This window comes from Carcharodon carcharias, chromosome 3 (genome assembly GCF_017639515.1).
Source record: "Carcharodon carcharias isolate sCarCar2 chromosome 3, sCarCar2.pri, whole genome shotgun sequence".
Classification (NCBI taxonomy): domain Eukaryota; kingdom Metazoa; phylum Chordata; class Chondrichthyes; order Lamniformes; family Lamnidae; genus Carcharodon; species Carcharodon carcharias.
This window is the reverse complement of record NC_054469.1, coordinates 62678703-62704513: the sequence shown is the minus strand read 5'-3', so window position 1 is coordinate 62704513 and position 25811 is coordinate 62678703. Positions and strand designations below refer to the sequence as shown.

The following is a 25811-nucleotide window of genomic DNA, read 5'->3' as shown; positions in this document are numbered from 1 at the left end:
GAGAAAGGAGAGCCAGTGGATGTTATCTACTTGGACTTCCAGAAGGCCTTTGACAAGGTGCCGCACAGGAGGCTGCTCAGTAAGATAAGAGCCCATGGTGTTAGAGGCAAGGTACTAGCATGGATAGAAGATTGGCTGTCTGGCAGGAGGCAGAGAGTGAGGATAAGGGGGTCCTTCTCAGGATGGTGGCAGGTCACTAGTGGAGTTCCGCAGGGGTCAGTGTTGGGACCAAAACTTTTCACTTTATACATTAATGATCTAGATGAAGGAACTGAGGGCATCCTGGCTATGTTTGCAGATGATGCAAAGATAGGTGGAGGGACAGGTAGTATTGAGGAGGCGGGGAGGCTGCAGAAGGATTTGGACAGGTTAGGAAAATGGGCAAAGAAGTAGCAGATGGAATACAACGTGGGCAAGTGTGAGGTCATGCACTTTGGTAGGAAGAATGGAGGCATAGATTATTTTCTAAATGGGGAGAGAATTCAGAAATCTGGAGTGCAAAGGGACTTGGAAATCCTAGTCCAGGATTCTCTTAAGATTAACTTGCAGGTTGAGTCGGTAGTTTAGGAAGGCAAATGCAATGTTGGCATTTATTTGGAGAGGACTAGAATATAAAAGCAGGGATGTGCTGCTGAGGCTTTATAAGGCTCTGGTCAGACCACATTTAGAATATTGTGAGCAATTTTGGGCCCCGTATCTCAGGAAGGATGTTCTGGCCCTGGAGAGGGTCCAGAGGAGGTTCACGAGAACGATCCCAGGAATGAAATGCTTAACATATGAGGAACGTTTGATGACTCTGGGTCTATACTCGATGGAGTTTAGAACGATGAGGGTAATCTGATTGAAGCTTACAGAATACTGAAAGGCCTGGATAGAGTGGACTTGGGGAAAATGTTTCCATTAGTAGGAGAGACTAGGACCCAAGGGCACAGCCTGAGAGTAAAGGGAAGACCTTTTAATACAGAGATGAGGAGAAACTTCTTTAGCCAGAGAGTTGTGAATCTATGGAATTCATTGCCACAGAAGGCTGTGGAGGACAGGTCATTGATTGTATTTAAGACCAAGATAGATAGGTTCTTGATTGGTAAGGGGATCAAAGGTTACTGGGAGAAGGCGGGAGAATGAGGTTGAGAAACTTATCAGTCATGATTGAATGGTGGAGCAGCCTCGATGGGCCGAATGGCCTAATTTCTGTTCTTATGTCTTATGGTCTTATGTCACTTTGTAGCCTCCTTACGTCCTCTTCACAATATACTTTCTTACCTATCTTTGCATCGCTAACAAATTTAGCAACCATTCATTCAGTCCCTTCATCCAAGTGATTTATATAAATTGTAAACAGTTGAGGCCCCAGCACTGATCCCTGTGGCACACTTGTCACACCCTTCCAACCAGAAAAAGACCCATTTATGTCAACTCTCTGCTTCCTGTTAGCTAGCCAATCTTCTATCCATGCCAGTATGTTACCCCCTACACCATGAGCTTTTATTTTCTGCAATAACCTTTGATGTGGCATCTTATCAAATACCTTCTGGAAATCTAAGTACAGTACATCCACCAATTCCCCTTTATCCACAGCACATGTGACTCTTTCAAAGAACTCCAATAAATTGGTTAAACATGATTTCCCTTTTACAAAACCATGGGCCGGATTTTTAGTTCAGCGGGCCTGGGAGCGGCCAGAGAACGGAATCCCGCCCACAATCAGCCCCTGACTGCGATTTCACCCTGGCTGGCCATGTAACGGCCAGCCAGCGTGAAAGGCGCGCTGAACGGCTCAATGCTGCCGGGGAGGGGGCAGGAGGAGGGCGAGCACTTAAGTCGGCGCAGGTGATTGTGCACAGAAAGCTCCCTGAAGGCAGAGTGTTGAAAAATTTAAATGCCAAGAATAAAGATTGTAAAAACTGAGAAAAAATGCCCACGCATCAGAATCAGTCACCAGAATATATACCAGGCGAAAATTCTGTGCAAATATTTTAATTTTTAAAAAATTAATATCAGAAACCTCATTGTGCCCTTGGATGAGGTCTCCTCAAAAGGGCAAAGGCCACTTGGCTGATTTGCCCGCCGGCCAACCATATCATTGGATGGGTAGCAAATAAATCACAGTTGATTAATACATTCATGGCTTTAATAGGCCTCTGAATTGTAGGCGGACGCCTCGCCGACCAAAATATCGAGCGAGTGCGCAATGATGTCAGTACACTCGCCCAACATCATCACGCGCTATTTCATGCTCGAGCGTGTTGGGCACACACCTGCACTCCGTGGGAAAAATTCTGCCCCATCTTGACCCTGCCTGATTGCCTTGGATTTTACTAAGTGCCTTACTATAACATCTTTAATAATAGCTTATAACATGTTTTCAGGACAGATGTTAGGCTAACTGGCCTGTAGTTTCCTGTTTTCTGTCTCCCTCCCTTTTTGAATAAAGCAGTTACCTTTGCTATTTTCCAATCTAATCTTGAATCTAGGGAATTTTGGAAAATTAAAACCAATGCAGCAATTATCATTCTAGCCACTTCTATCAAGACCTTTGGGTGAAGTCCATCTGGACCTGTGAATTTGTCAGCCCGTAGCTCCAGCAATTTGCTCAGTACTACTTCCCTGGTGATTGTAATTTTCCGAGTTCCTCCCTCCCTTCCATTTCCTGATTTACAGCTATTTCCAGGATGTTACTTGTGTCCTCTATGGTGAAGACCAAAGCAAAATACCTGGTTAATTTATCCGCCATCTCTCTACTTTCCATTATCAATTCCCCAGATGCAATTTCTATAAGGCCAATGCTCCCTTTGTTAACTCTTTTCTTATTTAAATATCTATAGAAACTCTTACTATCCATCTCTATATCACTAGCTAGCCTTCTCTCACACTGTAATTTTTCCATTGGTATTAATCTTTTTGTCATCCTTTGCTGTTCTTTATATTCTTTCCAATCTTCTGACCTGCCACCCATCTTGGCGCAATTATATGCGTTTCCTTAAGTTTGATATTGTCTTTAACTTTTTTTAGTTAACCACAGATGGTGGGCCCTCCCCTTGGAATTTTCCCTTCTCATTGGTATATACCTATTCTGTATATTCTGAAATATTCCTTTAAATGTCTGCCACTGAACCTCCATTGACCCACCCCTTAACCAACCAAAGAGGGGACTAATCATTTGCTGCAATGCCAATATGCTATTTTGGGTGTGCAAAACACAATAGTTCCTGAAACAGCACTTCTCCATGGGCAGAATTTTACGTCCCGTGGATGAGTGCGCGTGCCCGACCCAATCGGGCATAAAATGGCGTCCCGATGTCATTGTGCACTCACGCGGTATTTTACTTGGCAGGCATGCGCAGGTGCTGCAGCCACGCCCAATATTAATTATCAGGGTACTTAAGGCTATTAACAGTCCAATTGATTTTTCATGGCCCATGCAATTTCACACTCATCGCACGAGAAGAATGCTCAAGCGGCCAGCCAACGTTTTCAAAAACCTCATCCAAGGGCAGGATAAAAAGGGTCAGCAGCATTACCAGTGTGAGTAGTTTGCTGTTGGTGACTTATTGGTATTTGGCAGCTTCATCTCTGTTCTGGGCTTCCTTGTTAACATTTCCAGGCTGGAAGTGGATCTTTGTGGAGTCTCCCAAACAGCTGTCCACATTTGCATCAAGCTGGTGACAGAAGCTCTGTTCAGGCTGGTACTGACCTTTATTCTTTACTGTATGGACGAGGCCAGTCAGGCTGAGCGAGCCAGAGCCTTTGCAGCGATTGCTGGGTTCCCTCGTGTCCAGGATGTCATCGACTGCACACAGGTGGCCATCAAGACACCAGTGGGTCAGCCAGATGCCTTCGTCAACAGGAAGGGCTTCCACTCCATAAACGGGCAGGTAGTGTGTAGCCACAGGATGCAGATTCTGAGGATAGCACCCTAGCAACTCCCATGAGGCATATATCCTGAGACACTCCCAGGTGCTGAGGCTCTTCAGTGCTCCAGCCCGACTGAATGGATGGCTGCTGGGTGACAAGGGCTATCCTTTGAAAAGGTAGCTCATGACACCTCTCCGCCACCCAAGAACAGAGGCATAGAAGCATTATAATACGAGTCATGCCTCCACAAAGCATGTGGTAGAGAGGACCATAGGTTTTCTCAAGAAGCGCTTCCGATGCCTGGACCATTCAGGGGTGCACTACATGCCCCCCAGAGCTGGTGTCACTGATAGTGGTTGCATGCTGCACTCTCCACAACCTGACACAGGCTAGGGGGCACCCACTGGAGGAAGAGGATCTTGAGACAGCTGAACAGGCCACAGATGATGAGTCCAGTGGTGAGTCCGAAGAGGAACACGGTGAGGAGAACACTGAGGGCATGGAGGTAGACCTCGGTCACCTCCAGGGAGGCAGGGGTGCCTTGATCCAATGTTCCTTCAGCCAGGCTACCAAAGGTCAGCATCAACCTCATGCAAAGGCTGCCGCCTCCATCCCGGTGTCTGAAATTACTCTTTCATTTGAACACAAAGAACAGCCAGTGCCTGTGTTAAGGGGGAGGCAGTGGCATAGCGGTATTTTAAAAAATTCATTTATGGGATATGGGCATTGCTGGCTAGGCCAGCATTTATTGCCCATTCCTAATTGCCCTTGTTTAGAGGGCATTTAAGAGTCAACCACATTGTTGTGGGTCTGGAGTCACATGTAGGCCAGACCAGGTAAGGACAGCAGATTTCCCTCCCTAAAGGACATTAGTGAACCGGATGGATTTTTTTTACAACGATCGACAATGGTTTCATGGTCATCATTAGGCTTTTAATTCCATATTTTTATTAAATTCAAATTCCACCATCTACCATAGTGGGACCATGACAATACCACAACACCATCGCCTCCCCATTGTCACTGGACTGGTAATCCAGGGACCCAAGGTCATGCTTTGCTGACCTGAGTTCAAATCCCACCAGGCACATGGTGAAATTTGAATTCAATAAACATCTGTAATTTAAAAAGCCTAATGATGACCATGAAACCAATCTCATAAAAACCCACCTGGTTCACTCATGCCCTGGTCAGGCCTAAATGTGACTCCAGTCCCTTAGCAATGTGGCTGACCCTTAAATTAGGAATTGGCCTAGCTAGCGATGCCCACATCACATAAATGAGTAAAAACTGTGTGGGAGACTCCACGCAGAACCCCTAGTGAGCTCTGGAAAAAACGAAAGAGCCACTTACTTCCAGGATTACATGCAGGCATACCCTGCACCAATAAAATAAAAAGGTGAAGCATACTCAGGTCATGACAACAACAACAAAAGCAAAATGGACCACATTTTGACAATTCCAAACTATTTACATAAACTTCTGTAGTCTTCATCACTAGACCAGTATAGATAAAATCACCCATGATCTGTCCCTCTTGCGCTCATGGTGTCTTTAACTTATGCCTGCAAGTGCTATGTCTTGGTGCTTCCCTGCACCCCTCACTGGTACTGGCTTTGGAGACAGTTTGCTGATTCTGCTGTCTTGTTGGCCTTGATGACCTTGGCGGTCATCCTCTGGCCAGTGGAACCTTTGCTGACCCCGCCTGGAAGGGAGCAGCCAGTGCCATGACTGGCATCTCCCTAGTCATCACAGCCGCATCTGATGCCATGGTCCCTGGCAGAGGGGCGGAGGAGCAACTGCATCATCCAGAGCACCCTGAGAGGAGCCTGCAGAGATGACAGGCAGCTCGTGTGCCAATGTGAGGTCGCTCTGGACCTCCCTGCTCACCACTGATGGACTGGCACCTAGCTGTGATGCTGGGTGCCTCATCCATCTCCCACACTTGGCACTGACCACCTGAGCTCAGTGCCTGTGGGAGGGCTTGCAGGTCTGAGCGCAACTCCAGGCACCCCTGATTCTGTCTTTGGAGCTGCCTCTCCATGAGAGTCGCCACTCTCTCAATGGAGGAGGCAGTGCGCTTGGGGTCAATGAGGGTCAATGCAGTGCTGATGCTCCACGTGGACTCCTCCATAATCGAGACCATGGCATGCATACCGTCATGATCTCCGCCAGATCCTCCCGCATGTTTCACTGGATATTCAGCATCTGCTGCCTAATGGACGACTCCAGAGTCTCATCATCAGCCTTCGACTGAGCAGCATCCTGGTTCCCAGCAGTCCTCTGACTGCCGGCGCCCTGGGCACTCTCTGCCTCTGCCAGCACCTCAGGCAAGTGTGAAGTGCCCTCACCAATGTGCACCGAGATGCTAGCTGCTGAACTAATGCCCACTGAGGTGCTGATATCTGTGCTAGTGCCTGCTTCAGAGAGCGGGTGTGACGCAGGTGCAACAGAAGCTCAGTGGTCCTCTGGCGTTATGCGTGGCCCTTCAGAGTCCAGAGAGCGAGTGCCTGCTGGTGAACCTAAAAGGGAGAAGAAGGATGTGTCATTAGTTAAAGTCATCACACTGTCACTGTGCATGCCAGGTACCCTAGTGAGACAACAGAGACCTGCATCCCAGTGCCATTGTCTTTCAATGATCAATGGGAACTCCATGTTTGAGGCTCACATCAGTGAAGAGACTACACGAGAATGGTTGCACAATCTGAAACTCTCACCTCTGTGCACTGCACTCTTACCTTCACCTGGCAGCCCCGCCTCTCCACGCGCGGTTGCACAGAGGCCATGCCACCTCTTGAGCTCCAGGACATCTTGCTCGAACCTGCCGATCAGTAGGAGGTTGGGTTGCCCTCCGCCTGTATGTGCCCTCTCTGCCTGGTTATAGCTTGTCTTCTGAAAAAACAGAGGAACATTGATTAGTCCACTCTGTACCTGCAGCGCCATTGCAGCCTGGCCAACCCCAGCTGAAGAACACTCCCAGGGCACATCCGAGTTGTGGCCCTCAAGCCTCAAGGCCCTCAGTCCAAGCAGCCAGGGCTCACCCCCTTGGCCAGCTCTGGCATCATTGACATTTTGCACTCAGACTCTAGCACCCCTGAGGTCCACAGGGGATCGGCCACATCCTAATATTTCTGCGCAGTGACCTATGCCAACACAATATTCACCCTTCCTGAGTACAGCAGGTCATTGAACCTCTTCCAGCACTGCACCCATGTGCGCCGCACCGCATCATGGCTGCTCACCAGGGCTGCCACCACGTCCCTCTTGGCAAGGTGGGCTTGCCTCCTCCTCCCATCTCTGGGACAAGGGTGTCCCTCCTGGCAGCCACCTCCTGCAGGAGGACGGAGAGGCACTCGTCGGAAAAGCGGGGGGCCGAGTGCCCAGCTGACCTGCCCTCCTGCCTACGGCCACACTTGATTCCATAACTTTGGTTTGGGAATGCAGAGGAGATGTCGTTCCATGGCAGTCTTCCAAGGGCTTCCTGGGCCGCTTTAAATTGGCCCACCAGTGTAAAACCATGGTCGGGGGCTGATCATGGGCGGCAGACCATTTCCCAGCTGCTCCCGGGTCCACACACCACATCTGCCTGACAATCTCAAGATCCTGCCCCATATGTCCTGTATATATATTTTTTTCAAAATGTAGAACATATCCTAACGATATTTTGGCCAAATCTGGTCACTGAGAAATTTGCCTCAGCTCTGACTCTTAGGTAAAAGATCTATAGAGATAAAAACAAAAAAACTGCGGATGCTGGAAATCCAAAACAAACACAGAATTATCTGGAAAAACTCAGCAGGTCTGGCAGCATCGGCGGAGAAGAAAAGAGTTGGCGTTTCGAGTCCTCATGACCCTTCAACAGAACTAGGTGAATCCAAGGAAGGGGTGAAATATATATTTCTTGGATTCACCTAGTTCTGTTGAAGGGTCATGAGGACTCGAAACGTCAACTCTTTAATTCTCCGCCGATGCTGCCAGACCTGCTGAGTTTTTCCAGGTAATTCTGTCTTTGTAAAAGATCTATAGAGCTGGGTGGACAAGCCAATTTGTTTTTTTTTAAATCATTCATAGGATGTGGATGTCGCTGCTAGGCCAGCATTTATTGCCATTCCCTAATTGCACTTGTTCAGAGGGCATTTAAGAGTCAACCAGATTGCTGTGGGGTCTGGAGTCACATGTAGGCCAAACCAGGTAAGGACAGCAGATTTCCTTCCCTAAAGGACATCAGTGAACCAGATGGGTTTTTACAACAATCATTTAATAATCATAATTAAAATTTTTAATTCTAGATTTTTATTGAATTCGAATTCCACAATCTGCCATGATGGGATTCAAACCCCGGGTCCCCGGGGTATTATCCTGGGTTTCTGGATCGGTAGTCCAGAGACAATACCGCTACGCCATCACGTAGTCATTGTCTATGATTTTGTGTATTATGAAGACACTATCGGATCTTCTATTGCATGGTAAATTATACTTAAGCAGCAGTGCGGAAGGGTTGCTATAGTACTTTTGATTCTCAGGCTTGATCAGAATTGACATTTTCACATCCTTCTACAATTTGGCTTTCTCTATCTATCCTCCATCAAACCTCTTGTAGGTTGTACCTTGAGCATTGGTCTATGTTCTATTTAACTCCTCTGTTTTCCACGTATATTGGTGTAATTGCTTTCTCTTTACTCTATTTTTTTCCCTAACAAATTACATTTATATGAGAATACCATTAGCATTAACAACACAGGCTAGAATTCTGCGCACTTGGACAAGTTGAAGGCCACTAAAGATTTTTAGTGTAATTAGCTTGGAGAGTTGAGCCAGATATGAGAACTTGAACTAGAGTAGAAACTTTAGTTGACCTTTGAGACTTCGTTGAAAGAAACTCAACTGTCATGTTATTTCAAAGCAGTCTACTATGTTATTGATTTCCAAGGATGTCACAGCATTAAGTTACTTAGGAAAATACATTTACTCTGTGTTTTACCATATATGGGAGAGCCACAGATCGTAGTTATACCTTTGTACCTGAGCTTGTGTCAGTCAGTACTTTTCCAAATAAAAATTCTCACAGAGTAGGCAACAATAAACTGATGTCAGCATCAAATAACATTAAAAAGGACATCTTGGTGAGGACATTTGTGCACATGCCAAAAGCAGCAGAATAGGCAGATCATGATGTCAATCAGTGTCCATCACTGAATCAATGTCAGTGATGCCATTTTGGAGCTCCAAGCTCCAGCCAACACCCTCTCTTAACCTTATATAGCTACACACACATTAAGCAGCAGGAAGAATCAGCCCCCCGACACAGTGGCATGCCAGCAGACCCAAGTGCTATCCCCAGGAGAGAGTGTACTGCCTGAGGCTGAACTTACTTCAGATGTCTGAGCGGCAGTGTCAGCAAAGACCGCAGCTCTCCTGGGAGGCCGTCACTGATCTCTGCACCATGCTGCAGGATGAGCTGAGACCCATGAGGATTGCTGGACACCCAATGGCAGTGGCTCTGAAGATCATGGCTCTCGACTTCTACACCTCTGGATCTTTCCAGGACTCCACTGAGGATATGTGTAGGATCTCTCAGTCTGCAGCCCATCAGTGCCTCAGTGAGGTGACCAATGATAGGCCAGCAATTATGTGCTGCACTGCACTGATCTAAACGGCCAGGAGGAGAGATCCACCTGCTTCGGGCCTGTCGCTGAATTTCCCAGGCGGATGGTGTTATTGACTGCATCCAGGTGGTAATCAAGGCTTCCATTGACCGGTCAACAGCTTTCATCAATAGAATGCTTTTGGGGGAGATGGTGATGTCATGGTAAAGTCACTGAATGAATGAAGTCACCCAGGCTAATGCTCTGATGATCTGGTTTCAAATCCCACCATGACAGTTTGTGGAATTTAAATTCAATTCATTAATAAATTCAATTAATTATAAAAAAGCCTAGAATTGAAAACTAGTTTCAGTCATGGTAACCACAAAACTATAATTGATCGTTGTAAAAACCCATCTGGTTCACTAATGTCCTTTAGGGAAGGAAATCTGCTGTCCTTACCTGGCCTGGCCTACATGTGACTCCACATCTACAGAAATGTGCTTGATCCTTAAGTGCTCTTTCAGGGGCAGTTAGGGGTTAGCAACAAGTGCTGGCCTAGCCAGCGATGCCCACATCCGATGAATCCTGGAACTCCCTCTCAGCACTGTGGGTGTACCTACACCACAGGGACTGCAGTGGTTCAAGAAGGCAGCTCACCACCACCTGTTCAAGGCCAATTAGGGATCGGCAATAACAGGTGGCCTAGCCAGCGATGCCCACATCCCGTAAATGAATAAAACAAAATTTAAAAATGACGTCCACTTGTTCAATTTCCAACTCGTCTGCTATCACCTGCTCAGCCTGTTGATGGTGGCCTGCATTTCCCACCATCTGACATCGGGAACCTCATTGTGATACATCTGCATATTATTGTAAGGCCAGCCCGCCGGAATCATCCTCCCACGCTGGATCGTCCGCGGGAATACACGCCAGTGCAGAACACGTTTTGACAAGTGTGACATGCAGAAGTCAAGACTTACCGTCAAGGCCTTGCTCACACCGTGGACACTGAGGAACAGGAGATGCTGGAGCCTGACAGCAACAGGACCCTGGAGGAACATCCATGGCATGCTTCGTGGATTCTCATGGACGTGGCTGTGCGGCGAAGCAGCCCACGGAAGATAGAAAGTCACCGTTGAGGGTCTGCTCACAACAGATGATGGTCGATGGAGTGGAGAGGAAGGTCGAGCTGTTTTTGGGAGAGGACGATGTATCGGGGGGTGGGAGAGAAAGGTCTAGGTTCGGCTGAGAGAGCAAGAGCTGTCGGGGGAGGGTGGTGAGGTTTGGTGGGGGGGGAACAAAGCTGTCGAGGAGGCAGGGTGAGGTTGTGGAGGGGCAACAAAGGGGTTGGGGGGGGTGAGGTCAGTGGCGGGGATGCAGCTGTCGGGGGGGAGGTTGGTGGGGAGGGAGTACGTGGGGGGAGGAGGGGTAACGGGGGAGAAGACGGCAACTGGGGAGGTAGGTATAAGGGGGTTTTGGAATATGTGAGGGAAGGAGTTTGGAGGGCAGAAGGAGTCCAAGGGAGGAAGGAGTGTGGAGAGGGGAGGGAATAAGGGTGGAGGAAAGAGTAAGGTTGGAGGAATAAGTCAGAAAGCACTAAGGGTGGGGGAGTCCAGGGGCCAGAGGGGAAGGGGTTCCAATTTGGAAAGGAGTCCCGGGGGGACGTTGAGGGGGGATGTGCAAGTGAACATGCAAGGGAGTGCTCTGAATAGTCCATGACTGCCTCCTGAGGAGTGAACTGAGGGTGGGTTTGGTACGAGGGAATGGTGAGAATGACAGGGCCAAATGAGGAGGGAGGGTGGGAGGGTGAGGGTTTGACGGTAGCGGTAGAAGTGACGGTGAGGTTGCTTGGTGGAGACTTGGAGGCAGACACGGGCCCTGAGGGTGGGAAGGAGGACGTCAGGGAGGTTAATGTGGATGGGGCTGGGATTTATGGGAAGGAAGGGAACGTGCATGTTCACCTGAACATCCCTGAAAGAAATGGGCTGATAGGTCATGGAGGGGTGATGATGCCGGGGGGGTCAACCGTGATGGGAGAAAGGAAATGGGTGACTGGGGGAAGGGGAAAGGATGGGTGATTGAAAGAAAAACTGTAATACTACCATGTTGTCTAAATCGAAAGTAAAACAGAAGTCCTGGTGGGCGAGATCAGGTGCAGCATGGGAGTGTGAACAGCTCAGATGGATAACAGAAAGTGAACCCCAGCAGGCATCATTGAAAATACTCAGGACATTGAGCTGACTGGGATATGGCAAGGATCCGCGTGCATGGGAAAGTGCTTGCACAAGGCTCTGCCCCCTCTAGACACACACACACTCTTCTCTCTCCAGAATCACTCATGGGCCAGCCGCATGCAGTTGAACTACAAGTGGGTGGTATGCATTGGGAGGACTCGCAAAGCCTGTCAATGAAGCTGAAAGACACCAGATTGTAAAGTAACAAAAAGTGTTCCCCATGCATCCAACTGCAATCAGAATTTCTTATCTTCTGAGCGCTTTAGACTTCTAGTTGCTGCCTTGACATCCGCAGCAGGGGTAGAGACACCCTGTGCAATGGTTGGCCCTGTTGCCTCTGATGCTTTTGGCATGGGTCCTCTGGAGAGCCAAGGCCTTGGGGGCCCCGGCTTGCTTTGGCTGTGCAAGCTTGATGCTGAAATAGGGCACAACAAAGCCATCCTGTGGGATAATGGCTACTCCAGCCAGATCATTGCTTGCTGCATATTGCAAAAACTCATGAATGGGCCTAAGGCTGCCACTTCTGGATCTGAAAAGCACCCAGTCTACCTCAGATTGCCCTGGAAGGGTAAGGTATTTCAAAAATTTGAGCAATAGATGAAGCTAGCCATTTGACACTGCTACTATGCAGTGGCAACACGAATGGTGCTTTCTACTAACAGGATGCTACCATCCAGCCAAAAATAAGTAATCTGATATATGAAGTTCAGTGCAGGTGTGATGCCAAGTACATAGCGTGTATGTCCCACTGACTCATAGATCGTATCAAACAGCACATCTGTTCGGCTGTTTGCAAGAGGCAGAATACTGACTGTACTCCACCAATCCGTGCTTGCAAAGCTCAGAAGATAATTTCTAACATTACATGTGATTCTGCAATTGGGCAGCATTTGCTGAAGAATCCCAAGTGTACTAAGAATTACACAAACAACCAATTTAACATTATCAGTCAGGCTCGCAATGTGGCTCACTTACGCTTGCTAGAAGCTACTTATATTCATATGCAGGGACCTGTCCTTTGCAGTCAAAGGGAAAATGTCCAGATGTTGTACTGTTTTTGAATAAACAAAAAAATAGGGGGCAATAGCTTCCTGGTGCATTCACCATGGCAACGTCTGAACCAATCAGACCTGACTTGCCAACCACTCAGCATCTCTTTTCTCATGTAGTATAAATTGTCGTTCCTCTTGAAATTTGGCATTCTTGCACCTGTCCTGATGAGTGCAAGACAAAAAGCTTTGACAGTTTGTCTCTTTTTTCAGCAATACTCAAAGTCTGAACTTTAATCATTCCTGCTGTTGCCTCTTTCATTTTGCACTTCATTACCCAGCTCCCTGGTACAAAACACGTTGTTGTGCAAGGCAAGGCTGGCTGAGGACCTGAACAAATGTGTCTTAGTGCAAGGCTTCAAACTTAATGAGAGAACATGGCTGTAAAGAGTGAGGTTTTGGGGGGGTTAGTGGTGGGATGGGTGATGGTGACGCCATGGTCGCTGACTGCCTCTATGATCTCCATCTAGGCTTGTACACAAGCAAAATACTGCCGATGCTGGAAATCTGAAATAAACACAAAAAAAGCTGGAAATACTCAGCAAGTCAGGCAGCATCTGTGGAGGGAAACAGTAAACATTTCATTTGTGACATTTCATCAGAACAGAACGAAGATAGAAATGCCCTATCTATTTCTATCTTATTTTTGTTCTGATGAAAGGCCATTGAGCACAGAAGTATTCTTATGAGATATCTCTCATTATTTTAAAACCCGAGTGGTTCTCTCAGGAGTTTGTAGAATAAGTGCCATAGGGGTCACTTGTAATATAGGAAATACATCATCCAAATTGGTCACAGCCAAGTACCAGAAACAACAATGTGATAATGGTCTGATAATCTGTTGATGTTGGTTGAGGAGTAAAATTGGCCAGGACACTGGGGAGCACTCTCCTGATCTTTGCAATAGTGTCATGAAATCTTTTAGGCTCACCTGAGAGGGCGCACAAGAGCTTAGTTTAACATTTCATGAAGTACGGCACCTCCAGTGATGTGTTAGTCTGGATTTGTGCTCATCTCTATAGTGATACTTGAACTTACAATCTTGTAAATCAGATGCAAGATTGCTGCCAACTGAGCCATGATTTATTAAGCCATTGTGATATAGGGAGTGCTACAATTGAAATCACTGTAACAGATTAATCTGCTCATTATCTCATTGCTGTGTGTGTGACTGTGCGCATGCAAATTGGCTGTTGTGCTTCTGTGTGTTACAATACTGCACTTCAAAATTACTTTATTGGCTGTAAAGTACATGAGAACATCCTGAAGTTATGAAGGACACAATATAAATCCAAGTCCTTTTATTCCTTTTGCTTCCTTTCCTTAATGTAGGGATTGTGTTGGGGAGCTATGTATTGGGGAGATTATGAAACATTGAAGTTGGTGGCAGTGAATGGAGAAAAGGTTACGGTGACAAGTGGGCGGTAAAAGTTGACTGACAAGAAGTGTTGATAATGTCACAAAGTCATCCCCCATGTAATTATATAAAGAAAGAATGATGAAAAATGTGTGTGTCACCTCATGCCATCTGTGATGCAATCGTTTTAGATGTGGGGTAGTAAATTGTGTGGCAAGCAACTGTAGCTGGGGACTCTGAGACAGCTCCCTTTCTAGCTGCAATGCAACTGAGTTTGCCACATTGAACTGAATGGCTGCTCATTTCATGCTGGTCTACCAGAAGGACTCCTTCGATTCCACAGTGTTGACTGTGAGGCTGCTAAATGGCTAAAGCATGTATAAAGCATGTAAGGCACAGTGGTATACAGTCAGGAGGGAGTGACCCTGGGAGTCCTCAACATTGACTCTGAACCCCATGAAGTCTCATGGCATCAGGCCAAACATGGGCAAGGAAATCTCCTGCTGATTACCATGTATAGCCCTCCCTCAGCTGATGACTAAATGCTCCCCCAAGTTGAACACCATATGGAGAAAGCACGAAGGGAGGCAAGGACGCAGAATGTACTCTGGATGGGGGACTTCAATGTCCATCACCAAGAGTGGCTCGGCAGCACCACTACTGACTGAGCTGGCTGAGTCCCCGATGACATAGCTGCTAGACTGGGTCTGCGGCAGGTGATGAGGGAACCAACAAGAGGGAAAGACATACTTGACCTCATCTTCACCAACCTGCCTGCTGCAGATGTATCTGCCCAAAACAGTATCAGTAGGAGTGACCATTGTGGAGTGGTCATTGTGGAGACGAAGTCTCGCCTTCACGTTGAGGATACCTCCATCGTGTTGTGTGGCACTACCACTCTACTAAATGGGATAGATTTCAAACAGATCTAGCAACTCAGGACTGGGCATCCATGAGGTGCTGTGGGCCATCAGCAACAGCGAATTGTACTCGAGCACAATCTGTAACCTCATGGCCTGGCATATCCCCCAATCTACCATTACCATCAAGCCAGGGGTTCAACCCTGGTTCAATGAAGGGTGCAGGAGGGCATGTCAGGAGCAGCACCAGGCATACATAAAAGTCAGGTATCAACCTGGTGAAGCTACTACACAGGACTACTTATGTGCCAAACAGCATAAGCAGCAAGTGATAGACAGAGATAAGCGATCCCACAACCAACGGATCAGACCTATCTCTGCAGCCCTGCCACATCCAGTTGTGAATGGTGATGGACAATTCAACAACTCACTAGAGGAGGAGGCTCCACAAATATCCCCAACCTCAATGATGGAGGAGCCCAGCACCAGTGCAAAAAATAATTTGCTCAGCCTCAGCCAGAAGTGTCGAATGGATGATCCATTTCAGCATCACAGATGCCAGTCTTCAGCCAATTTGATATCAGGAAACAGCTGAAGACACTGGATAGTGCAAGGGCTATGGGCCCTGACAATATTCCAGCAATAGTACCGAAGATTTGTGCTCCAGAACTTGCCGCGCACTTTAGCCAAGCTGTTCCAGTACAGCTACAACACTGGTGTCTACCCGGCTATGAGGAAGATTGCCCAGGTATGCCCTGTACACAAAAAGCAGAATAACTCCAATCCGGCCAATTACTGCCTCATCAATCTACTGTAGACCATCAGTAAAGTAATGGAAAGGGTCATCAACAGTGCTATCAAGCGGCACTTGCTTAGCAATAACCTGCTCACTGACGCCCAGTTTGGGTTCCGCCAGGGCCACTCAGCTCCTGACCTCATTACAGCCTTGGTTCAAACATGGAAAAAGGAGCTGAACTCCTGAGGTGAGACGGGAGTGACTGCCCTTGACATCAAGGCTGCATTTGACTGAGTGTGGCATCAAGGAGCCCAAACAAAACTGGAGTCAATGGGAATCAGGGAGAAACTCTCCACTGGTCGAAGTCATACCTAACACAAAGGATGATGGTTGTGGTTGTTGGAGGTCAGTCATCTCAGCTCCAGGACATCACTGCAGCGATTCCCCAGGTAGTGTCCTTGGCCTAGCCATCTTCAACTGCTTCCTTCCATCTTAAGGTTGGAAGTGGGGAAGTTCGCTGTTAATTGCACAATGTTCAGCATCATTCATGACACCTCAGATACTGAAGCAGTCCACATGCAAATGCAGCAAGACCTAGACAATATCCAGACTTGGGTTGATAAGTGGCAAGTAACATTCATGCCCCATAAGGATCAGGCAATGACCATCTTCAAGAAGAGGGAATCTAACCATCGCCCTTTGATGTTCAGTGACATTACCATCACTGAATCCCCCACTATCAACATCCTGGGGGTTACCATTGATTAGAAACTGAACTGGACTAGCCATATAAATGCTGTGGCTACAAGAGCAGGTCAGAGGCTAGGAATCGTGCAACAAGTAACTCACCTCCTGACTCCCCAAAGCCTGTCCGCCATCTACAAGGCACAAGTCAAGAATGTGATGGAATACTCCCCGCTTGTCTAGATGAGTGCAACTCCCACAACACTAAAGAAACTTGACACCGTCCAGGACAAAGCAGCCCACTTGATTGGCACCACATCTACAAACATTCACTTCCTCCACTGCCAATGCACAGTAGCAGCAGTGTATACCATCTACAAGATGCACTGCAGAAATTCACCAAGTGAATTTTGGTTTTATTTTAGTGAATTGACTGACTTGTAGTTTGTCAAGCTCCTCAACTGTGGTATAACTGGGTATTATGAGGATTGCTCATTTGTTCGGTTTCTTATATAACAAAAGTCATGAAGCTTAGTTCCAGCCCAGTGATGGTAAACATTTTTGAACAGAACTGCCATAAGTTGACAAAATATAGACATACCAGATAGTTGTGGATTTCTGGTGCTGAATCTCGATTGATGATTTCTTATTTCAGAGCTTCACTTGCAGTTTGTCACCTAGTACAACCGCATGTGGCATTAATGTTATTTACTCAGCCATCTTTGTCCAATCTGATAAAAATTCAATCCCTTTTAGTCTCTCTCGTCCTACCCCAAGTTTTATGTAATTATGCTCCAGGTGATTATCTCTCACTGTGTTCCCTCTCTCTCTAAGATATATGTCTGCCTGTCTCTCTCCCTCAGCACTCACTATAACTTCTTATTCTGGGTTCTGTAACTTCATGTTCAAGGTTTTATCTATGCCTGATTCACATCCCTTTGCTCTCCATTCTTCTGGTTTTCTGGCCTCCTGTCACCAGTGTAAGGACAAATCAATCAAAATGTGTTGTTCAAATTACTGTATTCAAGTACAGCTTGCCATCATGGCAAATGCTGTGAGCACACGCTTATCTTGTTTCTTTCATTCCTTAGCGCTTTTCTTGACTGTTTTTCATGGAGCAAGGATAGGTGAATGAAAGGATTAGGGAACATAGTGGGCACATGGGCTTAGGACTCCTTGTGTGGACGATAAACATTAACACATACTAATAATAATGGGAACAGTCTGTTTCTGTGTTGTAATTTCTATGTAATAGTTTGCTTTAAGGTTTTTGTTTCTCTTTGGTGAAGAAATACAGTTGGTTCAGTAATTGTTCAATGAGAGTTGCATTATTTATATGATTTAAAATCAGGATTTATGATTTTGTTGTATGTTGAATCTAGTTTCATAGAATCTTCTGTCTTGTAGGTTTTATCTACACGGGGGAAGTTGTACACCGCATGTTAACAGCTACACAGTACATCGCACCGCTGATGGCTAATTTCGACCCTAGCGTGTCTAGGAATTCAACTGTCAGATACTTCGACAATGGTAAGAATTAGTTATATTGAAACGTTTTGCCAGACAGCTTTGAGCACATAAAAACTCATTCATATTTTGCTTTTCTAAAATGTGACTAGAAATTATTGGGGCAACCTCTTGGGGTTAGATTGGATAAATAATTGTCCAGATAATGGTAAATACCTATAAAGATAATTCTGAACACTTGTTGATCTGACAACAATGCACCAGACTGAAATCTGCAATTGCTGCTATTGTTTGCAGTGCAGTACTCTTACTGCTGACGCTTTTCATTCTGGTAGGCTTGCCTGATTGTATAAGAAAGCCCGAGAACTTCACTACAGAATCTCCTTAGGCCACTGACATCTTCACCCAAGGGTTTACTTCTATTATAAAGTCAGGAGTGGGCTGCATGCAGATGATGCTACAGTCTTAATTTGCAACTCCTCTCATAATGAAGCAGCTCAGGCCAGCCTTCAGCAAGATCTGGACAATATCCAGCACGAGGCTGAGAAATGGCAGGTACCATAAGTGCGAGCTAATATCCATCTCCTCTAAGGGATGGCCCAACCATCTCTTTTTCACCTTCAACGGCACCAGCATCATGAAATAGTAACATTCTGGTTATGTAGCCCAGAAGCCTGGGCTGATGATCCAGAGACATGAGTTCAAATTCTACCTCGGCAGCTGAGGAATTTAAATTCAATTAATTAAATAAAGCTGGCAGTTCAAAACTAGTATCAGAAATAAAACCCAGGAAGGTACTGGATTGTTGGAGAAATGCATCCGGTTCACAAATGTTCTTTAGAGAAGGAAAACAGCCATCCTTACCCTGCCTGGTCTATGTGTGATTCTGGACAGCAATGTGATTGATTCCTAACTGCCCTCTACGAGCCACTCAGCTGTATCAAACCACTACGAAAAGTATATTAAGAATGGAATCAGACAGACCACCCAATATCAACCTAAGATTCTGACATGACAAAGGCATGCTCAGACTTGTCGACCCTGCAAAGTCATCCTCAATAACATCTGAGAATCTGTGCCAAGATTGTCCCATAGGCTTGTCAAACAAAGTCATTCTAACAGAATATACCTTTCAGCCAACATCCACAATGCTGTGAGCAGCTTGTTTATTTCAATGATTGGTACATTTCACATTACCACACGGAACTGGCCGTGCAGACATGCACCTTAGTTGAGGCATTGTTCTCTTCCTTCTCCTCACACATATCCAATTCTGCCTCTACTTTCATACACCCGCGCTCCTTTCCTGCTCACTGGTTCCAATCTCACTCTGTCTCACTGGTTCCAAACTACCTTTCCACGTGTGTTTCATCCTATCTCTCCAATCAAATACCCCATTCTTCCTCTCCGCAGACAAACCCTCTTCTCCCTCTTCATACATGGCATCAGGTCAAACGTGGGCAAGACCTCCTGATTACCATGTACTGTCTCCCCATAGCTGATGAATCAGTGCTTCTCCAGGTTGAACACCACTTGGGGGAAGCACTGCGGATGGCAAGGGAGCAGAATGTACACTGATGAGGGACTTAAATGTCCATCAGCAAGAGTGGCTCGGTAGCACCCCTGCTGACTGAGCTGGCTGAGTCCTGAAGGACATAGCTGCTAGACTGGGTCGGTGGCAGATGGTGAAAGAACCAACAAGAGGGATAAACATACATGACCTCATCAATCTGCCTGCCGCAGATGCATCTGTCCATGACTGCATTGGGAGGAGTGAACACCGTAGCCAGGATTTTCCCGTCGGTGATTTAGGGGCGGGGCCCGCTCGCCGACGGGAAAATGACGCAGGATGACATCGGGAGGAACCCCCGACGTCATCCCGGTCCCTTTAGGTTTTCAGGAAGGCGGACGGACAGCAAAATCAGCTGTCCACCAGCCGACCTGTCAATGGCCAATTAAGGTCATTGACAGGCTAATTAAGATAGTTAAAGACCCTGCCTGTCCAAGCTTAAGGCTGGTGGGCAGGGCTAGGAGCCCCAGCGGGCTTCTGATTATACATGAAACTTCATCCACTGGCGGGATGAGGTTTCATGTCCGTTTTTAAAAAGTTTCATAAAGTTTATGTGTTTCTTATTAACATGTCCCATCTCGTGTGACATTGTCACATAAGGGAGACATGTTAATAATTTTAATATTTTTCTATTTTTGGTGTTTTTTTTACCTGTCAGTAATCTCTCTGAGATGGCACTGGGTCTCAGGGAGCAGTGTGCTCTTTTGCGCGCATGCATGAAAGAGCGCACTTTGACAGATGGGGAATCCCCGCACCCGCACCACCTCCCCCCCACCACCACACACACACACACACACACACACACACACACAGGAATCGGATAGTGCTTCCTGTCGGGCAGGCCACAGAGTGGGCCTTAATTGGCCCACCCACTCAAAATGGCTGCGGGCCCCGTTTCTGCGCCGGAGTTCGGCTGCCCACCCGCCGCCAAGCCGGTGGGACCCGCTTGACCACCAAGGACAAAATTCTGCCCCGCATTGCATAGTCCTTGTGGAGACGAGGTCCTGTCTCCATACTGGGGCTATCCTCCATCGTGTTGCATGGCATTACTACCATACTAAATGGGATAGATTTTAAGATCTAGTAACTTGAGATCTAGTAACTCAAGACTGGCCACCCTTGAGGTGCTGTGGGTCATCAGCAGCAGCAGAATTGTATTCAATCACAATCTGTAACCTTATGGCCTAGTATATCTCCCACTCTACCATTACCACCAAGCAAGGGAACAACCCTGGTTCAATAAAGAGTGGTGGAGGGCGTGCCAGGTGTCAACCTGGTGAAGCTACAACTCAGGGCTACTTGCATGCGAAACAGTGTAAGCAGCATGCAATAGTCAGACCTAAGCTCAGCAGTCCTGCCAAATGCAGCCGTGAATGGTGATGGACAATTAAGCAACTCACTAGAGGAGAACCCTCCACAAATATCCCCATCCTCAATGATGGCGGAGCCCAGCAGATCAATACAAAGGATAAGGCCGAAGCATTTGCAACAATCTTCAACCAGAAGTGCCGAGTGGCTGATCCATCTCAGTCTCCTCCGGAGCTCCCCAGGGTCAAAGATACAAGTCTTTAGCCAATTTGATTCACTCCACATGATATCAAGAAATGGCTAAAGGCACTGGATACTGCAAGGGCTATGGGCCCTGACAGTATTCTGGTATAGTAGTGAAGACTTGTGCTCCAGAACTCGCCATGCCCCTAGCCAAGCTGTTCCAGTACAGCCAAAACACTGGCATCTACCCGGCGATGTGGAAAACTGCCCAGGAATATCCTGTACACAAAAGCAGGACAACCAATTACCGCCCAATCAGTCTACTCTCCATCATCAGTAAAGTGATGGAACGGGTCATCAGCAGTGCTCTCAAGCTGCACTTGCTTAGCAATAACTGATGCTCAGTTTGGGGTCCTCCAGGATCACTCAACTCCTGACTTCATCACAGCCTTGGTTCAAACATGGGCAAAAGAGCTGAACTACAGAGGTGGGAATGACTGCCCTTGACATTAAAGCAGCACGTTACAGAGTGCGGCATCAAGAAGCCCTAGCAAAACTGGAGGCAGTGGGAGTCAGGGGGGAAACTCTCCGCTGATTGGAATCATACCAAGCACAAAGTAAGATAAGTTGTGGTTGTTAGAAGTCAAACATCTCAGTTCCAGGACATCATTGCAGAAGTTCCTCAGGGTAGTGTCCTTGGCCCAGCCATCTTCGGCTGCTTCATCAATGACCTTCCTTCCATCATAAATTCAGAAGTGGGAATGTCCACTGATGATTGCACAATGTTCAGTATCATTCTTGGCTACTCAGATACTGAAGCAGCCCATGTCCAAATGCAGCAAGACCTGGACAATATCTAGGCTTGGGCTGACAAATGGCAAGTAATGCTCACGCCACACAAGTGGCAGGCAGTGACCATCTCCAATAAAAGAGAGTCTAACCATCACCCCTTGAAATTCAATGGCATTACCATCACTGAATCCCCCACTATCAACGTCCTGGGGGTTAACATTGACCAGAAACTGAATTGGACTGACCATATACCAACAGTAGCTGCAAGAGCAGGTCAAAGGCTAGGAACCCTGCGATGAGGTACTCACCTCCTGGCTCCCCAAAGCCTGCCCACCTTCAAAAGGCACAAGTCAGGAGTGTGATGGAATACTCCCCACTTGCCTGGGTGAGTGCAGCTCCCACAACACTCAAGAAGCTCGACGACACCATGCAGAAGAAAGCAACATGCTTAATTGACACCCCATCAACAAATATTCACTCTCCCCACCACCAATATACAGTGGCAGCAGTGTGTACCATCTATAAGATGCACTGCAGGAACTCATCAAGCTTCTTCAGACACCTTCCAAACCCATGACCGCTACCATCTAAAAGAATAAGGGCAGCAGAGACATTGGAATGCCATCACTTGGAAGTTCCCTTCCAAGTCACTCATCATCCTGACTTGGAAATATATCACCGTTCCTTCACTGTCCATCGGTCAAAATCCTAGAACTCCCTCCCTAACAGCACTGTGGGTGTGCCTACACCAAATGGACTGCAGCATTTCAAGAAGGTAGCTCACCAACACCTTCTCAAGGACATTTAGGGATGGGCAATAAATGCTAGCCTAGCCAGCAACGCCCAAATCCCTTGAATGAATAAAAAATATATATCCTAACGTACCACTTCTCCCATGCCTTATTCTACTTCTTCTTATTCTAAGTCTCTGCTCACAGGCTGGATTCCGCTTCTCTTCACACATCCCATTCTAGCCCTTCTCACATTCACCCAGTCTACCACGACAGTGGGGGACCAAGTCCGGAGACCCCGAATGTCAAGGAACATAAATGTTAGGATTAAGAAAAAAAGGGAAGCTCATGGCAGATACCGAGGGCTCAATATGGCAGAGTCCCTAGATGAGTGTAAACAATGCAGAGAAGAGCTTAAAAATTAAATTAGGAAAGATAAGAGAGAGCATCAGAAAGCATTGGTGGGTAGAATAAAGGAAAACCCAAAGGGGTTTTTTAAATATGTAAAGAGCAAGAGAAAAAGTAGGGAAAGAGTAGGGCCAGTTAGGGACCATAAATGTAATCTGTGTGTGGACCCGGAGGGCGTGAGTGCAGTCCTCAATGAATACCTTGCATTGGTCTTCACAATGGAAAAGGACAACACAGATATAGACATCAAGGTGGAGGACTGTGAAATATTAGAGGAAGTTAACATAGAGAGAGAGGAGGTACTCGCGGGTTTAGTGGCCATAGAAGTGGATAAATCCGTAGGCCCGGATGAGATGTATCCTAGGCTGTTGAGGGAGGTAAGGGAAGAAATATCAGGGGCCCTGGCAGTAATTTTCAAATCCTCTCTGGCCACAGGTGAGGTGCCAGAGGACTGGAGGACTGTTAACATTGTCCCATTATTAAAAAAAGGGGAGGAAGGGATAGACCAGGAAATTACAGGCCAGTCAGTCTAACCTCGGTGGTGAGGAAGTTACTAGAAAGAATTCTGAGGGACAGAATATATCTGCACTTGGAGAGACACACATTAGTCAGGGATAGACAGCATGGATTTATTAAGAGAATGTCGTGCTTGACAAATTTGACCACATTCTTTGAGGAGGTAACCAGGAGTGTTGATGAGGGTAATGCATTTCATGTGGTCTACATGGACTTTAGTAAGGCTTTTGATAAGGTCCCTTATGGCAGACTGGTCAAGAAAGTAAGAGCCCATGAGATCCAAGGCAAAATGGCATGCTGAATCCAAAGTTGGCTGAGAGGCAAGAAGCAGAGGGTGATAGTAGAGGGATTTTTCTGTGACTGGAAGTCTGTTTGCTGTGAGGTTCCACATCGCTCAGTGCTGGAGCCCTTGCTGTTTGTGGTGTACATAAATGATTTGGACTTAAATGTAGGGGGTATGATCAAGAAATTCACGGATGACCAGTTGGTAGGGTGGTAAATAATGAGGAGGATAGCCGTAAACTGCAGGAGGATATCAATGGACTGGTCAGGTGGGCAGAGCCGTGGCAAATGGAATTCAACCCGGAAAATTGTGAGAGAATGCACTTGGGGAGGGCTAATAAGGCAAGAAATTTTACTATGAATGGAAAGTACTGAAGATCAGAGGGAGCTTAATGTGCATTTCCACAGATCCCTGAAGGTAGCAGGGCAGGTAGATAAGGCAGTTAAGAAGGTATATGGGATACTTGCCTTTATTAGCTGAGGCATAGAATACAAGAGGAGGGAGGTTATGCTGGAACTGTGTAAAATGCTGGTTAGGCTACTGTGTGCAGTTCTGGTCATCACATTATAGGAAGGATGTGATTGCACTGGAGGGGTTGCAGAGAAGATTCACCAGGATGCTTCCTGGGCTGGAGGGTCTGAGCTATGAAGAAAGATTGGATAGGCTGGGGTTGTTGTGGGCCTTTGGTTCCTTAGCCATCCGAGAGCTGCTGAATGAGAGGCAATCCCAGGTTTCGCTCAAATCCAGGGCTGATGTTCTTTGGACACCATCACAGATATCCAGCTCAGCACCTCCCCTAGGTGCCAGGGAATTTTTCCAAGTCTCTCCCCTTCCAATAATGCTCGTCCAAAGAATCCAGCAATGAATGAATTGTGATGGTGACACAAATAAAACAAGGAATCATAATTCAAAACACAGTTATAGACAATCATTGAAATAAAAACAAAGTACAAAATAATACAACGATTGCACAACATTTCAGTATTTTGCGTTGTAAAATGCAAGTCTCCTTAATTTAGATAATAAAAAGAAAAAGATCCACTGTATTGTGCATTTTGCATTTAAGTCCATAGATCATTAGTTGTCAGGTTGAGTTCTTAAATTCTAAATCATTAACATACTGTCATGAACACATAAAAGGCATTTCCCCAAAGTGGTGTGTGTTTGTGTGTGTGTGTGTGTGTGTGTGTGTGTGTGTGTGTGTGCAGCCCTCTTTTAATTTGCAAGTGATTCAATCTAAAAATAACCTAGCAGTCAGAGTTTATTATTAAACAAGATGAAGGTTAGTTTATTACAAAATTACTGCCGAAAGTTAATTAAAAATGATAAAGTTAGTAACTAAAATACAGTTACAAAGATTGAAATGCAGATAAAGGAAAAATTATACTTAAAGATTAGGGGCAGAATTTAGCCCTTAGCTGACGGGCGGGCTCCACCGGCTCGGCAACAGGGGGGCAGCTGAACCCCGCCACCAAAACGGGGCCACCGTCATTTTGAGTGGGCGGGCCAATTAAGGCCCACCCAGTGGTCTGCCCGACAGGAAGCGCTATGCACTTCCTGTGTCGGGGTGGGGGGGAGAGAATCCTCATCTGTCAAAGTGCGCTCTTTCGTACATGTGCGCGAAAGAGTGCACTGCTCCCTGAGGTAAAGTCCTGTCTCAGGGAGTTTAGTGAAAGGTAAGTAAAGTCAAAGAATAGAGACATTTTAAAATTATTAACATGTCCCCCTCATGTGGCAATGTCACACGAGATGGGACATGTTGATAACAAACTCATAAAATTGATTAAAGTTTTACAAAACGGTAATGAAACTTCATCTCGCCAGTGGATGAAGTTTCATTAATAATCTACAGGCCGCTGGGGCTCCTGGCCTGCCCGCCAGCCTTAAAGCTGTCCGCCCACCTCCCTTAAGATTTAAATGGCCCAGGATGTACATTGGGGATTCCTCCCGACATCATCCCGCGCCATTTTCCCCTCGGCGAGCGGGCCCCGCTCCCAAATCGCCGAGGGGAAAATCCTGGCCAAGATTTCAAATCAGTCTCTGTAAGATATCGGCCAGGATTTTCCGGCCCCGTCGCGGGCAGGACCCGCTGTGGGCGAGGCTGCGCCCCAGCCAGAAGTCCACTGACTTGCGGCGGGACCGGAAGATTGCAACAGCAGGTGGGTGTGGAAAATGCCACCCAGTGTTGCC

At 46.7% G+C, this 25811-nt stretch overlaps 1 protein-coding gene across 1 annotated transcript in view; it reads left to right on the top strand.

Moving 5' to 3' along the window:
• Positions 1-25811, top strand: part of plxdc2b (plexin domain containing 2b) — a 475098-nt gene that overhangs the window by 293921 nt on the left and 155366 nt on the right. The window contains exon 5 of the mRNA XM_041184992.1: positions 17771-17893. Within this exon, the coding sequence (XP_041040926.1) occupies positions 17771-17893 (123 nt within the window). The remainder of the gene's footprint in view (positions 1-17770; positions 17894-25811) is intronic.